The sequence below is a fragment of the Aotus nancymaae genome, unplaced genomic scaffold, assembly GCF_030222135.1.
Source record: "Aotus nancymaae isolate 86718 unplaced genomic scaffold, 86718_ANA_hifiasm-v0.15.2.pri h1tg000059l, whole genome shotgun sequence".
In the NCBI taxonomy this organism is placed as follows: domain Eukaryota; kingdom Metazoa; phylum Chordata; class Mammalia; order Primates; family Aotidae; genus Aotus; species Aotus nancymaae.
Window position 1 is genome coordinate 7,259,296 of NW_026988473.1, and position 19,404 is coordinate 7,278,699.

General features: G+C 36.1%; 1 protein-coding gene across 1 annotated transcript; it reads left to right on the forward strand.

The window, feature by feature from the left end:
* Nucleotides 1-16,757: 16,757 nt before the first annotated feature.
* On the forward strand, nt 16,758-17,714 carry LOC110567241 (olfactory receptor 5M5). Its single transcript, XM_021666141.2, has one exon. It carries the CDS (start codon nt 16,758-16,760, stop codon nt 17,712-17,714), a length of 957 nt encoding a protein of 318 aa, XP_021521816.2.
* Nucleotides 17,715-19,404: the final 1,690 nt, after the last annotated feature.

The following is a 19,404-nucleotide window of genomic DNA, read 5'->3' on the forward strand; positions in this document are numbered from 1 at the left end:
GTTCTGCAAAGTTTCCTACCTTCCAGCCCCTCCCATGGCCTCTGTCTGGCTACCCCACAGAAGTGTATGCACAGTGCAGACTCTGTTGCCCAGCCTGAATGTTTTGCTCCACTTCAGTATGTAACTGGTGGGGTAGGAACATTTTGGACCCTCTAGGACACTCAGAACCCAACCCCAAGGGTAAAGAGAATTAAGCTGTGAGCCAGTTCTGGTGCCCCAGGGCTGTGGCATGCAGGTTGAGAGAACCAATCCAAGATCTGTGGCTTGCACTTGCCTGGGAGAGTACCCTACATTCTCAGAGGACTGAGAGGGGTGGAATGCACAAGTTAATAGTCTTACATTGGTATGGGTTGTGCTGTCTTCTGCAGAGTTGGTCTTGGAAGGAGGTGGCCTATCTCCCTGATGAAGCTTCTGCCCAAGGGAGTCCTGTGGCCTGGAACACCTAACAAAATAAATGCAGGTATAGTTCCAAGGATCAGAAGGGGTTCCTCTAAGGTCCAGGAGTGAAGCTAGTGAGAGGGGTTACTTATCTCCCCTTCAAACTGCAGACACACAGAAGACAATACAAAAGAGTTCATGCAGCCGAGTCAGAGCTTATCTACTGCCCATTACTCCTAAGCATCATCTACTGGATAGCAGCACCAAACTACAACACCCAAAATATTTTGCTATTAAACCCACCTATGAAACAAAGGGCAAGAATTCAGCCACAGATAAAGACTCTGTACTGAGCCTTGGCCCTCTGAAAATATCTAGAAACAATACCAACTGACTATACTCAACTTACATCACAGTTAAAGGAACAACAGTTCTCCCAGATGAGAAAGAATTAACACAAGAACTATAGCGATTCAAAAAGTCAGGGTGTCCCCTTACCTCAAAGTGAGGCCACTAGCTCCCCAGGAACAGTTTTTCAATCAGTCAGAAATGATCGAAATGATATGCATAGAATTCAGAATCTGGGTAGCAATAAAGATTATCAGAATTCAGGAAAAATTTAATACCCAATCTAAGAAATCTAAGAAATTCTGTAAAATGGTTCAAGAGCTGAAATATGATACAGACATTTTAAGAAAGAACCAATTTGAGCCAGGCACGGTGGCTCACAACTGTAATCTCAGCACTTTGGGAGGCCGAGGTGGGTGGATAACCTGAGGTCGGGAGTTCAAGACCAGCCTGATCAACATGGAGACACCCAGTCTCTACTAAAAATGCAAAATTAGCTCAGTGCGGTGCTGCATGCCTGTAATCCCAGCTTGAACCTGGGGGGAGGAGGTTGTAGTGAGCTGAGATTGCACCATTGTACTCCAGTCTGGGCAACAGGAGCAAAACTCCATCAAGAAAGAAAAAGAAAGAAAGAAAGAGAGAGAGAGAGAAGGAAGGAAGGAGAGAGAAAGAAGGGAAGAGAGAAAGAAAGGAGGGAGGGACGGAAAGAAAGAAGGAAAGAAAGAAAAAGAGATAAAGAAAGAGAGAGAAGGAAGGAAGGAAAGAAGGAAGGAGAGAGAAAGAAGGAGAGAGAGAAGGAAACAGAGAAAGAAAGGAGGGAGGGAAGGAAAGAAAGAAGGAAAGAAAGAAAGAAGGAAAGAAAGAAAGAACGAACCAACCAATTTAAAGTATTAACAGCAGAATAGATCAAAATGAGGAAAGAATCACAGAGCTCAAATACCAGTTCTTTGAATCAACTCAGTCTGAGGAGAAAATAAAAATAAGGTTAAAAATAAACAAAACCTCTGAGAAATATAGGATTATATAAAGAAATCAGATCTACAACTTATTAGCATTCCTGAGAAAGGAGAAGGAATAAGCAACTTGGAAAATACATAAGAGGGCATAGTCCACAGAAATTACCCTAACCTCGATAGAGAGATTAATATTCAAACTCAAGAAATACAGAAAGCGCCAGCTAGATACTACACAAGAAAACCATCCCAAAAGCTCATAGTCATAAGATTCACCAAGGTCAATACAAAAGAAAATAAATCTTAGACTCCCTTATTGCTGGACAGGGCATCTCTGATAAAAAGGCAGCAGCCCATCAGGGACTTTATTTATAAATAAAGTCCCACCTTCCTGGGACAGAGCACGTGAGAAAAGAAAATAAATATTAAAGGCAGCCAGAGAAAAGAGTCAGATCACATACAAAGAGAATCCCAACTGCCTACCAACAAACATCTCAGCAGGAATCAAACAAGCCAGAAGAAATTGGGGCCTATTTTCAGCAGTCTCAACCAAGAATTTCATATTTCACCAAACTCACTTCAGAAGTGATTGAGTGATAAAATCCTTCTCAGGCAAGAGAATTTGTTTCAACTAGACCAGGCTTGCGAAAAGTCTCCAAGAAGGTCCTAAACATGAAATTAAAAAAAAAAAAAAAAAAAAAAAAGAAACACCTCTAGGCTTTCGAGTTCCACAAAGCAATGTGAGGGAATGCTAGAGACAATAGTAATACGCACTGCCTTCTCTGATTATCCCTTTTCCCTAATTCTGGCTCCAATGACTTTAGAATTACAAATTTTATTTGAAGGGTATGATGTGCCCAAAGCAGTCCACACCCTTTCGTTTATCACCCGTTGATTATATTATGCCTGCGATCTTACTTATATTTGGATAGTGTCTCATCTTTTCTACTGATATGAACCAAATGGCCAGGACTGTGTCTTATTCAGTAATATCTCACCTGCTCCTAGAAAAGTACCCAGTATATAAAGTGACTTAAATAATTTCCTTTTCTAAATGCTTTGCAATCTATCTGCTACTTCCTACATAGACAGTATCAATTCTAGGACACATTTATTTTTTTTTAAAAAGTTGTCTTTCCTTTGTTAGATTGTTTCTCACTGAAAAAAGAAATTATTCCTGATGTTACAATAATTGAATTTATTTTTAAAATAGTTATTATTCTGTTTTAAGGAAATAATCATTGTGACGTTTTAATAAAAAATATCCATTCTATGGTAAAAAAAAAAAAAAAGAATGACACTTACTGCATTTAAGCAAAAATGCACTTAAACACACAGCCTGCAGACACTACAAAGCAACTACACAATCAAGTCTGCATAACTACCAGCTAAGAGCACAGATGACAGGGTTAAAATATCACACATAAATACTAACCCTAAATGTAAATGAGCTAAATGCTCCACTTAAAAGACATAGAGTCGCAAAGTGAATAAAAAGACGGACTCAACAATTTGCTATTTTTAAGAGACCTATCTCACATGTATTAACACCCACAGGCTCAAAGTAAAAGGATGAAGAAAGATCTACCATGCAAATGAAAAATAAAAAGGAGAAGGAACCACTTTTGTTATGTTAGATAAAACAGACTTTAAACCAATAACAAGGACAGAGAAGGTCATTACATAATAATAAAGTGCACAATCCAGTAAGAAGACTTAACTATCCTAAACAAATATGCAGTCGACTTTGGAGAACCGAGATTCATATAACAGCTTGTACTTGACCTATGAAAATACTTAGCCACAGGATAATAGTGGGACACCTCAACTCCCCATTGATAGCATTAGGCAGATCATCAACACAGAAACCTAACAAAGAAACTCTGGACTCAAACTTGACAATTGACCAATTAGATCTAATAGACATCTATAGAACACTCCACCCAACAACCACAGAATAGACATTCTTCTCATTGATCATATGTTTAGTAATAAAGCAAGTCTCTACAAATTCAAAAAATTGAAAGCACACTCTCACACTACAGTGCAATAGAAATAGAAATTAGCATCAACAAGATTTCTCAAAATGAAACAAACAAATGAAGATTAAACAACTTTATTCTGAATAACTCTTAGGTGAACATCAAAATTAAAATTAAGACATAAATTTAAAAAAATACTTTTAAATTAATGAAAACAGGGAGACAACTTACCAAAATTTCTGGGATATAGCTAAAGCAATGTTAAGAGGAAAGTTTATAGTGTTAGATACTTTCAACACACTATATTCATTTATGTGGTCAAAAAAAATCAAATGAAATCGTGAAATGGGGTGGTGCCTGAAGGATAGTAATGATACGGTTAGGCGATTTTGGCGAGTCATGAAGTATTTTTTCTTTAATGAAGAAATTAGCTATTCTGCTTCATCTACTTATTGCTATTATAGAAAGCAAACTAAGTATAGTCGGATTATTTGGATTTTATAAAAATTTCATAATGTAATTAATGTAAAGTTTATGAATTTAAAAAAAAAACCATGTGAACCAAAACACTTGTGGATATAATCAAGATTCTTGTTTTCAATACATTAACTCAAAAAAAAAAATTGTGGATAACTTAGCATATTCTAGGCACTGAATATACTGAGTACTGTGTATACAGAAAATATACTGAGTGCTGTGTATACAAAAAATATACTGAGTGCTGTGTATACAGTGAATATAAACCACAGTTTCTTCTTCTCTTGGGTAACAGGCTGGAAGGGAAGACATATTTTAAACAAATAAATTAAACTGCACTTAAAATTAAGATTGTGACAAGTGTCATGAATAAATAGAATCAGGCAACAGGAGAGAGAACAATTATGGTGGTAAGCAGGTTTTAATATAGGTAGAGGATGTCTTCTCTTAGGATTGATATTTAAGCTGGCATCTAAAAGATGGTTAGGGAACAACTAGAGGAAGTCTGGGAGAAATAGAATTCAAAGCAGTAACTAAACACCACATCAAAAAGATAGAAGTATCTCAAAATAACAACCTAACATCACAACTAAATAATATAGATAGGCTGCTAGCTAGACTAGTATGAAGAAAAGAGAGAGGGCCCAAAAAACAAAATTAGAAATGACCAAGGAGGTGCTACCACTGAACCCCCAGAAATACAAATAACCATCAGAGACTACTACTATAAGCACCTCTATGCACACAAACTACAGAATCCAAAGAGATAGATAATTCCTGGACACACATGCTCTCTCAAGACTGAGCCAGGAAGAAATTGATTTCCTGAACAGACCAATAATGAACTCCAATATTGAATCAGTAATAAGTAGCCTACCAACCAAAAAACTCACAGTGCCAGATGGATTCACCACTAAATTCTACCAGATGTACAAAGAAGAGACAGTACCATTTGTACTGAACTTATTTGAAAAAATTTAGGGTAAGGGATTCCTCCCCAGTCATTCTGTAAGGCCAGCATCATTCTGATATCAAAATCTGGCAAAGACACAACAAAAATGAAAATTTCAGGCCAATATCTTTGATGATTATTAATGCAAAAATCCTCAACAAAAAATTTGCAAACTTAATTCATGAGCATATCAAAAAGCTGACCCGTCATAATCAAGTAGACTTGATCCCTGGGATGTGAGGTTGGTTCAACTCACACAAACTTAAATGTGATTAATCACATAAACAGAACTAAAGACAAAAACTACATGATTATTTCAATACATACAGAAAAGGCTTTTAATAAAATTCAACATCCCTTCATGTTAAAAACTGTCAGTGAACTAGGTGTTGAAGAAACATACATCAAAATAGTAAGAGCCATCTATGACAAATCCACAGCCAACATCACATGGAATGGGAAAAAGCTGGAAGCATTCCCCTTAAAAACCAGCACAAGGCAAAGATGCCTTCTCTTACCACTCCTATTCGACATGGTATCAGAAGTGTTGGCCCAAGCAATTAGGGAAGAGAAAGAAGTAAAGGACATCCAAATAGGAAGAGAGGAATTCAAACTATGCCTATTTGCAGTCAGTATAATTTTATATCTAGAAAACCCAAAAACTTATTTAGCTGATACACAACTTCAGCAAAGTCTCAGGATACAGAATCAATGTGCAAAAATCACTAGCTTTCCCATACAAAAATAACTGCTGAGCAAAGAGTCAAATAAGGAATGCAATGCAATTCTCAACTGCTACAAGAGAAAATACCTAGGAATGCAAGTAACCAGAAAGATGAAAGAGCATTACAATGTGAATTACAAAATATTGCTCAAAGAAATCAGAGATGACACAAACAAATGGAAAAACATTCTGTTATGGTTAATACTGAGTGTCAACTCGATTGGATTAGAGGATGTAAAGCGTTGATCCGGCCGGGCGCGGTGGCTCAAGCCTGTAATCCCAGCACTTTGGGAGGCCGAGGCGGGTGGATCACGAGGTCAAGATATCGAGACCATCCTGGTCAACATGGTGAAACCCCGTCTCTACTAATACAAAAAAAATTAGCTGGGCACGGTGGCGCGTGCCTGTAATCCCAGCTACTCAGGAGGCTGAGGCAGGAGAATTGCCTGAACCCAGGAGGCGGAGGTTGCGGTGAGCCGAGATCGCGCCATTGCACTCCAGCCTGGGTATCAAGAGCGAAACTCCGTCTCAAAAAAAAAAAAAAAAAAAAAAAACGTGGATCCCTGTTGTGTCTGGGAGGGTGTTGCCAAAGGAGATTAACATTTGATTCAGCTGGGAAAGGCAGACCCATCCTTAATCTGGGTGGGCACAATCTAATCAGCTGCCAATGTGGCCAGAATATAAAGCAGGCAGAAAAACGTGAAAAGATTAGACTGTCTTAGCCTCCCAGCCTACATCTTTCTCCTGTGCTAGATGCTTCCTGCCTTCAAACATTGGACTCCAAGTTCTTCAGCTTTGGGACTCAGACTGGCTTCCTTGCTCCTCAGCTTGCAGATGGCCTATTGTAGGACCTTGTGATTGTATGAGTTAATATTACTTAACAAACTCCCCTTTATATATATATGTGTGTGTGTGTGTATATATATGTGTGTGTGTGTGTGTATATATATATATATATATATATATATATCCTATGAGTTCTGTCTCTCTAGAGAACCATGACTAATACATGTTACCTGCTCACAGATAAGGAGAATTAATATTATTACAATGGCCATACTGCCCAAAGCAATTTATAGATTCAATGCTATTCCTATCAAACTACCAGTGAAATTCTTCACAGAATTAGAAAAAAAAAACTATTTTAATATGTATAGGAAAACTTGAACCCGATAGCCAAGGCAATCCTAAACAAACAGAAGCATCATGTTACCTGACTTCAAAGTATATTACAAGACTACAGTGAGCAAAACAGCATGGTACTGGTGCAAAAACAGACACATAAAACAATGAAACAGAATAGAAAGGCCATAAATAAGACCACACATCTACAACCATCTGATCTTTGACAAAGATCAAAGTTGACAAAAACAAGTAATGTGGAAAAGGATTCCCTATTCAATAAGTGGTGCTTGGCTAACTGGCTAGCCATATTCAGAAGATTGAAACTGGATCCCTTTCTTATACCATACACAAAAATCAACTCAAAATAATTAAGGACTTAAATATAAAACCAAACCCATAAAAACCCTGGAAGACAACATAGGCAATACCATTCTGGACATAGGAACTGGCAGAGATTTCATAATGAAGACAACAAAAACAATTGCAACAAAAGCAAAAATTGACAAGTGAAACATAAATAAACTTAAAAGCTTCTGCACAGCAAAAGAAACTATCCACAGAGTAAATAGACAACCTACAGAATGGGAGAAAACATTTGCGAACTATGCATCTGACAAAGGTCTAATATCCAACAACTAGAAGGAACTTAAACAAATTTACAAGAAAAAAAAAGATCCCATTAAAAAGTGGACAAAGGATATGAATGGATACTTTTCAAAAAAAGACATAAGTGGGAGTCAAATAATGAGAACACATGGATACTAAGATGAGGACAACAGACACTCAGCCCTACTTGAAGATGGAAGATGGGAGCAGGAAAAGGATCAGAAAAAAATAACTGTTGAGTACTAGGCTCAGTACATGGGTGATGAAATAATACATACAACAAACTCCCATGACAGTTTACCTATATCACAAACCTTCACATATACCTCTGAATCTAAAAAACTAAAAAGTTTGAAAAAAGGCTCTGTGAAGGTTCTAAGTTTGGAAAGGGCTTGACCCAAGACCAGTATGGCTATACCAGGGAATGAGGGAGAGAGTGACAGATAATGCGGATGTAGATGTAGACTACAGCAAAACTTTTTATTTTGATAGATCATTGGAAGAACGTGCTTCCAATGAAGTACTCATGTATCTCTTTTGCCTTCATAATTAGGGCAAATACTTGTATTATTTGAGCACATGTACAGGGTACATCTTATATTTGTATCTCATAGTTAAGTGAAAACCAGATATTTGGTAAAAGGGAAGAAAAGTAGGCAAAAACATTTTGATCTTTATTCTGTTTGTTTTCATAGGTTGGGAAATAGATAACATACTACTAAGTTAAACATTGACCAGATTTTCCATAAAATATTACTTCCCAACACCTGGATTAAATGCCATGAACTAACTCTACTACAACAATTTTGAGGTCAAAATTATTTTACCCAGTTGATTTTACAATTTAACTTCTTTATTCTAGCCATTTTGTGGAAGGTAGTGTGGAACACACAATTCAGACTGAAAGAGAATCACAGAAACATCAAAGCTCACGAATTGTCATTTTTTACCTTTATTATTCATTCCATTTGTCTGATTGAAATAAATAATGAACCATAATGCAAAAACCCCATGTGAATAAACTCCTGATCCCCAAAGCAATCATCTCCTAGTGATTACAAATTGTTGCAATCAAGTTGCTTAAATCTCAAGTTTCTATTGAGCACGAGTCTGTACCAATTACTGCTTTTTCCCTGGAGTTGTCTTTTTTAGTTACACTGCAATTGTTTCTTCAAGAGTGTGTTGAAAAATACTTTAGTGATAAAAGCTGTAAATTAAAACATGAGTATAAATCATTCTTGGTGACTCATCTTTTAGACCACTAGTGTCTGTGGGAATATCTTTCTTGGCATCAAGTAGGATTAAACATTCTGACTTCTGCACTTGTACTTTCTCTTCTTGTTTCAGTCTCGGATTTATATCAGTAAGATTCAGGTGACAATAAAAGTAGCTTTGAATGTTAGTTTAGATTCTCAGCCTTTAAAATGAGTCTCTATGCATTTCTTATGTAGATGGATGACTAGAAATTATGACACTTAAATTGATATTATTCACAACAACTGTTTCACTTTACAAATAGCAGTCTCACCATTTATTCAAATATTGAGCACACCTGAATAACTATTGGAGTAAACATTAATATGACGATAAATTCAAGTGTTGAACAGACCTTGAATACCCATTGGAGTAAATATTAACAAGACAATCAATTTAAGTGCTTACTGAAATAATATCTGTTGAAAGGACCCCTCCCCAAAAAAACTCTTTACCAAAAATTCAAAAGAGATTGTATTTTTAATGGCTCAATAGTATTTCATTATATTATAGATGGAACTGAAAGACATTAAGTAAAATAAGTCAGGAAAAGAATATTAAATACTCTATGTTCTCACTCATATGTGGAAACTAAAAAATGTTTATCTCAGAGAAGTAAAAAGCAGGAAAGAGGATACTAGAGGGTAGGAAGGGTAGAGAGAAGGGAAGATAGGCAGAAATTAGTTAAAGGATACAAATTATAGCAAGGTAAGAGGGAGATGTTCTATAGTATGGTAGGAATACTGTAATAGTATAATAATAACTGTTAATAATATATAGTTTCAAATAGCTAGAAGGATAGTGAATGTTTCCATCATAAAAAAGATAAATATTTGACATAATGGATATGCTAATTACCCTTATCTGATCACTATAGCTCATACACATCAAAACATCACTGTGTACCCACTAAAGATGAACAATTATTATATGTCAATTAAAAATAAAATAGAGGGGAAGATTCAAAAGAGGAACAGATCAATTAATCAGAAATTGTACTTTATCTAGAAAACATAAAACTCTTATAGAACTTTATATATCTTTTTTTTTGGGGGGGGGCGGAGTTTCGCTCTTGTTACCTAGGCTGAAGTGCAATGGCGCGATCTCGGCTCACCGCAACTTCCACCTCCTGGGTTCAGGCAATTCTCCTGCCTCAGCCTCCTGAGTAGCTGGGATTACAGGCACGCGCCACCATGCCTAGCTAATTTTTTGTATTAGTAGAGACGGGGTTTCACCATGTTGACCAGGATGATCTCAATCTCTTGACCTCGTGATCCACCCGCCTCGGCCTCCCAAAGTGCTGGGATTGAGCCACCGTGCCCGGCCAGAACTTTATATATCTTTTTAAAAATTATCAGAGAAAATTTGGCGCAAATTTAATATTAACTAAGAAGTACATTACTAGTAATGAGTGTAGGACAGAAAAATCTATAACTGCAAAATCAGAATGTTAGAAATTATGGGCACTTTAGAAACTATATTTTCAAAGTCTGACATTATATAGATGAGAATTCTGAAGCCCATAGAAAAAAAATCACCATATCGAGGTAAAAAGACTGTTTTCTTAATGAAGACTCAAATGAGTTTTTTTTTTTAACATATCATAGGGAAGAATAAAGCCACAACACATAACATGACCTAGAATTTAGGTTCATGCACTGTGATTTGATAATGTGCCCTGTTATTTTATTTGTGAGACACTAGAATGGAAAACCAAGATGAAGGGATGGTGCTGAAGTCCGTTATGGCAGCACAGACAAGGAGGGTGCTCCTTGCTGGGAAATTGATATTCATGGGAGATGCTTGGCTACACAAACTACTGGACTTATTCACCTCTGTTTTAATTGAAGTTCTTAAAATATCATTATTTTCCCAGCAGTTCTTGCAGACTTGTAAATGTCTTAATGCTCAGTTGAGGTAGTTCCTGGGCTCAAAAACTGAAGATAAGCTTCAGTAACTTTTATCTTCAACTTTTCCTAGTCTCCCACTCAGTCCATTTTATAGGATGACATAATGGTGACCTGATGCAGTAACTGTGAAAGCAGTTCCATGCTCTCCTATCCTGCTATCTCAAACATTTGTATTTTATTATTTTATTTTATTCATTTGTGAGACAAGATCTCACTCTGTCACCCAGGCTAAAGTGCAGTGGTGTAATCATGGCATCCTGGGCCCAGTGGATCCTCTCACATAGCTGGGAGGATCCAACCTACCAAGTAGCTGGGACCACAGGCATCCACCATCACACCTGAATTTTTGTTTTTTTTTTTTACTTTTGTAGAGATGGAGTCTCCCTGTGTTGCCCAGTCTTGTCTTGAACTCTTAGACTCAAGCCTCAGCCTACCAAAGTTCTGGGAGTAAAGGCATGAGCTACAGTGCCTGACCTTGCATTTTAACTGAAACCTGAAGAAAGCAAACTTGTTCCCAAATGAACATTTCCATAAGTAATTCAGATATCAGTAACATTTTTTTTTTTTAGTTGGGAGGATAGGAAAATCTTGAAACTCCAAATTTCACCCAAATATTTACCATGTTTATCAATTTATCATAAATGATACCTCTAGTTTTCTGCTCAACCATACACTTAAACAACTTACTAAATGACAAATAATGCTACTTGAAAAATATCTTTATGTAATAAAAATAAAAATGTGGATACAGATATCCTTGTGAATCAAACTTCACCAGTATAAAAAGTATCTGTTGACTTTGTTATCTAGTTTATCTTTGGTAATTATAATACAGTGAAAAGCAAGTTGACATTGTTGAAGCAGTGAAACACTATTTGGAGTTTTATTTTGGTTATCTTTCTTGCAACAAGAAACATAGACTTTAAAAAACTCACTGCTCTCTACACTGATTCCTAATTACCCAGAAATTTCAGATTAAACAGCAGTATCATGGAAAACCCCCTTTGAAGAAGGATGTCTGGTTTAATCCATCACTGAGGCTTATTTTTTCTTTGCGATATTTCTCACATAGAGAACAAAATATGTATAGCTATTACAAAACTGATTCAGCAGTCTCTAATACTTTCATATGAATTACTTGGCACTCTATATTGAAATACAAGTTAGAAAATAATAAAAGTCATGAATGATAAATTTGGCTACTTTTTACATATATATTAAATAAATGAGCACTTTTTCTAAGCACAGGGCACACTGGGTACAGTAAACATTGAATAAGAAGCTATCAAAGGCAATTCCTACAGGCATTAAACATAAACATTTGATATATTTCAGCAACACAATCTCTCTAAGCATTTGCTTAAAGAACTAGAAATAATCTTCAGATGAAGTGTTAATAAATATTTCATAATTATTCAGCTGTTTATTTTCCGTAGACTAAAGGCTTTAGCTCTAATGCAGAAAATTTAAATATATCATATGAGTTATCAAAAGCATTTTAAATGTACCAATAGTATTTGTTATATGCATGCTTTTAATAATCTCAGTTGAGCACCTCTACATGCACACACACACATGCACACACATACACACACACATATATATGTATATATGCACACATACATTTATATATATGGGTGCTTGTATGTTGCACTGAGGCCCTCTAGAAATGAAACTTGACTGTTTTAACATGACTAAGTTCACAAATAATCTCCTGCCCAGGAAGTTATAAATTAAAATCATTCCAAATCTTGAATGACTTAGAATTTAGGTTTAGAACATGACCTAGAAGATCTTTTATTTATAGAAATATTGAGAAAGACATTTCCCAAATACTTTGGTCTTTAAAATATGATTCAGTCAAGAAACTAAATTAGAGAGGTCTTGGGAAGAGGGGCATGGATAACAAGAGAAAAATGAGGAGAGAAGAAACTAAGGATGTATGATCAAAGAACAGATTAACATGTAAAAAATTCAAAAAAGGAAAAAAATTCCTGCAAGTTATATGAGAGTATTTTAATTATTTGGAGGTTGCCATGGATTACATCTATCTATTTTTCTATCTATCTATCTCTATATGCAAGTTGGACTTATGCATTGCCCCCCATAAACACTTAATAAGCAACCATAATTATTTGTTAAATATAATATGATGAACAAACAAACGCTAGAATTTAGGAGTTTACATTACAGATTGTTTGAGAGCAGAATGGATTCACATCCACCTGCAATTGATATGCAGAGGACTGATATCACATTCTATTTTATTTCCCTCAGAGTTTAATATTTTTTTCCTCCTATTTCTGGTTTCTCCCCATTTATGGAGTGCGTCTTCAATGCACAGTATTTACCCCAAGCATTGTATATCTAGAAGACCCCAAAGTCTCAGCCCAAAATCTCCTGAAACTGATAAGCAACTTCAGCAAAGTCTCACTCAGGATACAAAATCAATGTGCAAAAATCACAAGCATTCCTATACACCAATAACAGACTTAAAGAGAGCCAAATCAAGAACGAACTGCCATTCACAATTGCTACAAAGAGAATAAAATACCTAGGAATACAACTAACAAGGAATGTAAAGGACCTCTTCAAGGAGAACTACAAACCACTGCTCAACGAAATAAGAGAGGACACAAATAGATGGAAAAACATTCCATGTTCATGGTTAGGAAGAATCAATATCATGAAAATAATAAATTCAAAAGCACTTTAGTTCTCTACTAGTGGCAGGACTGAATGAAGCTGGTATCCCAAATAATGCAGATTGCCTTACTTCCTTGAATTTTGTTTAGTTTTTGAGGTTCAGGGATGACAGCATTCCCTGCTGCTCAGTGTGAAATTAAGGATTTTTAGCCTAAAGAGAGAATTTGATAGTGCTCTTGGGTCTTCAAACAATTAAGGTTGGGAAATACTGAATGCATTTGCCTACTTCCTGGAGCTTTGCACTGCACATGTGCGTATGAAAGGATCTGTGACATTCTGCAATACAGCAACCTATTTTACCTTTCACCCCTTAAACCCAGTATTTTCAAACTTTTTTCTTTTAATCATAGGCCTATTTTGTTGCCTGATATTCAGTGGTTCTTCTGAACAAAGTTTTGAAAATTCTAATTAAAAAACTCAGATGACAGCAGAGTAACATGTTTGCAACCCATTTTCCTTATTCCTAATGATACTTGCTCTATATCAGTATGAGGGCTTTTCTAAAGGTGAAATAAACAGAAGCAGCGTGATTGCTTTGTAGACCTAAAGTGCCTATGCCAATGGGAAGAGATACTATTAACAAAGTATGAATTTTCTTTTTAAGCTGTAGTGGGTGGGTTGCTGCATATGTTTAAAGGAAAGAGTAGGACATAGAAAATTAAATTACAATCTCTTTCTTGTCCTTTTATTTTTGTCGTTATTTTATTATTTGTTAAATATAATATGATGATTAAATAGGTGATAACATATAAGACATGTTGCATAAACATAAAGATTAAATAAATACCTTTATGCCATTAAAGCATAAGAGTTACATGTACCAAGGTGAATATTTTCCAAAATGATGCATTCTTCTGTAAAGTGAGGAAAGGGTACTTTTACTCTTTACATAAATTTTGATTCTCTAATTATTGCATTTTCCTTCCAAAGACCAAAGTTGTAGATTTAAGACATGAAATTACTTCAGTTTCTAAGTAACAGGAATGCCAGTTTTAATTCAGCATCATCAGTTGGGTGTCATACACACACAGGCACACACACTCAAAAACTATGCGTCAAAGACAAATTCAAAGATGTGCTGCCTTGTAGCTTTCAGAAGGAATGTTCGCTTTTCTTGTTATGTGATGGAGACTTCAAGTTTTGACTACTTACTGCTTATTCAGTGTCTTATTTGTCATAATAGAAAAGTCATCCCTGCATCTATGTAGAATATCTTTATTTTCAAAGTTGCCTGAGAAAATTTTCTGCATGTATTGTTCATACTACCTAAAAATGCTCCCCACTCTTATTCCCCTAGAAAATCTCTAGTTATTTTTCAAGCCCCAGTTAGATTATTATTCTCTGATGCTTACCCTGATTCCTGAAACAATTATTTTGGTTGAATTTTTATTATTGGACTAATCACATTTAACTTTAATTTTCATGCTCTTTATCATGAAAATCCACCCACTCCTTCAAGGCAAGCACTATTATCAGTTGTCTTCAATTCCCCAGCAAAGCAACTTGCATGCATGGAGTGTCCAGTGATGTTTGTGTACAAGTGTAATCGTATTATAATGGTTAAATCATACAGCATCCTGAAAGCATCACAGAGTTGAAGTAGCTAACTCGTGTGGACACTTAGTTCAATTTCCAGGAACAGGTTAGAAACTGAAAGTTTGCAGTTGAAGACATTGTTGCAAGAAATTGTATTTCACTAACTGAAGCCTACAGACTTCTGTTTTGTGCCCTGGATTAAGATAAATTTAAAAATTGAATGAATTGCCAATACTATCTTTGGTAGATCTCACATAAAAACAATGAATTCTGATATTTAAAATCTAAAGCGCTTAAGACCTTACAACACAAGGCCCCTGCTGACATAAAGCAAAATCTATTGGCCTGAGTGACTTCTGAGTCTACACTGGGAACCACTCTATATTTCACTTCAGTTGACTCTTAAACCCAACCCACTCCACTCATTCTTATTAGCTAAAGGGCTCCCATAGACATTTAAGTTTTGATCTCTTATCTCCTTTAGTGTTTTACTTATAAAATAACACAAGACAACATTGAAAATTTACAATAAAAATTTATTGCATAGGATCCTAGCACAGTAATTCCCATTGTTTCATTTCATTACAATTGATACTATCTGAATTAATATTATCTGAAAGTATCATCTGTTCATTATAATTTGTATTGCTTGAACTATATCAAGAATAATCCTATCTCTCTTGATTAGTTTTTGTTCTATTATTCTGAACATTATAATACTAAAATGAAGAAGTTTGAACTATTTACAAATGCTGCTAGAAAGCTGAATCAAATCTGTGTTCCACCAGCAGCACAAATTTGTCAAATTCTGTTATATGCTGTGAACCCCTTAAATGCATTCAGGGATAAATTAAAGCATACATGGACCAGTAGATAAGAGCTATGAAATAACATTTGGCAACTTCTCTTGCTTTACTCCACAAACACCTGCTACTGAAAATTCCTTCATTAGTAATTCATATAGGCCTTTGTTATCTTTGGTTTATTCACAGAGAAATGACTTGCTTTTGTAAGTTATAGTATGGCAGTAAAAAAAAATATGGAAAACAAAACAAAACAAAAGAGAGAATTTCCTTCAAACACTTAAAATTCTGGACTCTCTGATACAACATGTAGGCAATGAAATTCTCAAAGGTGGAGGCTCTAAAGCAGGGGTCCCTAACCCCCAGGTAAGGTCCATGGCCTTTTAGCAACTGGGTCGCACAGCAGGTGAGCTACCAGCAAGTGAGCATTCCTGCCTGAGTTGTGCCTCTTGTCAGATCAGCGTTGGCAATAGATTCTCATAGGAGCATCAACCCTATTGTGAACTGCATACACATGCCAGGGATGTAGGTTGCATGCCCTTGTGAGAATCTAATGCTTGATTATCCCCAACCACCCCACCCTCCAACCCCTATGCAATGGAAAACTTATCTTCCACAAAACTGGTCCTTGGTGCCAAAAAGGTTGGGGACTACTATTATAAAGGAAGCTCATGCTTGTATAGTCAAATGAAAGGGGCAGTCGGTGGCTTAATCCATTTTTCAGCAAACTTTAGGACACTATTTCCCCATTCCAAAAGACATTGGTAACACAGAAACCATTCTTTTTAGGAATCATCTGCATATTATACACACAGTTAATTGGAGCCTTTGTCTTTTTAAGACAACCAGGCCCTATATCCTGGAGTCATGCTTAACTGGCTATGTGAGAGAGAGTGAGAGAGAAAGAAAGAGAGAGAGAGAATAAGGAGAAAGATAGAAAAGAAAACATGTAATGGACTTCTCTTTCACTTTCCTGATTTATTTTAATCCATTTAAGTGAAAAATGCTGGCACCTAAGGAAATGGTCAGAGGAAATTCTACCTTGGTGACTGAATTCATTCTCTTGGGATTAACAGATCTTCCAGAGCTTCAGCCCATCCTCTTTGTGCTGTTCCTGGTAATCTACTTGATCACTGTGGTGGGGAACCTTGGGATGTTGGTGTTGATCAGGATAGATTCACGCCTCCACACCCCCATGTACTTCTTTCTTGCCAGTTTGTCCTGCTTGGATTTGTGTTATTCCACTAATGTGACCCCTAAGATGTTGGTGAACTTTTTATCAGACAAGAAAACCATTTCCTATGCTGCTTGTTTAGTCCAGTGCTATTTTTTCATTGCCATGGTGATTACTGAATATTATATGCTAGCTGTAATGGCCTATGATAGGTACGTGGCCATCTGTAGCCCTTTGCTTTATAGCAGCAAGATGTCCAAAGTGCTCTGTATTTGCCTGATTGCTGGTCCATATGTCTATGGGTTCCTTAGTGGCCTGATGGAAACCATGTGGACATACCACCTGACCTTCTGTGGTTCCAATATCATTAATCACTTCTATTGTGCTGACCCACCCCTCATCCGACTCTCCTGCTCTGACACTTTCATTAAGGAGACATCCATGTTTGTGGTAGCAGGATTCAACCTCTCCAACTCCCTCCTTATAATCCTCATCACCTACATCTTCATTCTCATTGCCATCCTGAGGATGCGTTCTGCCGAAGGCAGGCACAAAGCGTTCTCCACCTGTGGGTCCCACCTGGTGGCAGTGACTGTGTTTTATGGGACCCTGTTCTGCATGTACGTTAGACCTCCCACGGACAAGTCAGTGGAACAATCCAAAGTCATTGCTGTTTTCTACACTTTTGTAAGCCCTATGTTGAACCCCATCATCTATAGTTTGAGGAACAAGGATGTGAAACAAGCTTTTTGGAAACTGATCAGAAGAAATGTGCTTTTGAAGTAAAATCAGTGTATCTTTCTTTATAAGTCAAATAAAAGATCTCTCTATGAGAACTGTATTTAACTTTAGTAGCTTTATAGTAAAGTCAATTTCAGATCAATGAAAAGCTATAATCTACCAACAAAACATAGACATAGATACAGAAGATTTATGGTTTTACATGTTACATATGAGTTGAATGTGTGTGTGTGAAGGATAGGAAGGTGTATATGCACATATGGGGAATAATTATTCTTTTATGCACTTTTGCATTCATAACAATACATTATTTTTACATTATAAAAATATACATTGTTGTAATAAAACATTGGGTCTCTATGGAAATGTAAAAAGTAAGATAGATTAAAATATTTCCTTTTCTTTCCCACATCCTGGTTTTTTATTCTCACTTCCTAGTGATACTATGATTAACAGTTTCTTAAGAATAAAAAAAAATTCTAAGTATCTACAAACAAATGTGTGGAGAGAGAGAGAGATATATATAGACACACACACACATACACACACATATACAAGATTGTTAAAGCACAAGCTGACTGTCATGCATTGCTTTTTGGGGTTTACAATTCTGTAGCTATTACTACGCAGAAAATTCAATCTCGTGTTTTGGAGGAATGTCACAACTGCTGATGAGACTTGCTGTCCCCTCTAGGAGAGAAACTTATGATAACACCTCTGTGTCCATGCCTAACACCCACTTATGTCTCTCCACTTGTGAGAGTCACTTTCAATGAGACACTTTTCTCCTTCTGCCACAATAGGACATCAGTACAGTCCAGCAGTTATTTTTCAGATATTAACTCTGGAAGCAGGCAAAGAATGGCTCCTATAAGGATATATGACTGGCCACAAATAACTGTGACTTCTGCAGAGCTTATCAATTAAATTCCACACTTCCAGGGTCTAGAGTTCTTCATGCTTTCTCTCACCTCTGCTTTAATAATCTACTTCTTTAAGGATTGATCATGCATTTTTTATTAGCAGCATCAAATGTTACTCACAGTGGTCCTTTGCCATGGTTAGTTATTATATACCTAATTTTAGAATGACATATGTCAACTTGTTTGTAAGTATTTTAGTATGAAAGGAAGCAAGAACAAGTTGATACTTTAAGGATGTGACAATTCTGGTGACTGCAATTGATAACATAAGCAAAATTGACAAATGTGTGCTGAGTATTGACAATAACTCACACCGCTCCTAATACCAAGGAATTTTCAAGGAGCTCTAGAATGGCATAGTTTTACAGGGGTCATGAAACTGTAAAGAGAAAGATCAACACAACCTGTTAAAAGCTATAAGAATATGGAGGTGCTAATGAAACCGAAGAAAGAAAAAATTATCTCTGGGCAAATTGAAACTAACCCTGTGATTGTCCAAGACAAGAACTTATTTCTGTTTTGTGCACCTTCCTCAGCCCTCCCATAGCTCCTAGTATGGTGGTATGGCAGGTGGGGTCTGAGCAAGATAATTAAGAACCAATTTGTGATCAAATATGTAGATATTACTTTCAATGAAAAGGAAAAAACCATAAAACTCTAAGAAGTCATAACTGAAAAAGACATATTTTTTCCTCAGTTGTATTTCAAAGCTTTCTTTGTACCTTCGATTTGCTCTCTTTTTAATATTTCCTATGGAAATTTTCAAACTCATTCATTTTGTAGTATTGCATATAATTATTTTAAACTTTTTA

Bases quoted from the DNA above. Each gene is read 5' to 3' on its own strand.
- LOC110567241 (XM_021666141.2), top strand. From the start codon at position 16,758: ATGCTGGCACCTAAGGAAATGGTCAGAGGAAATTCTACCTTGGTGACT.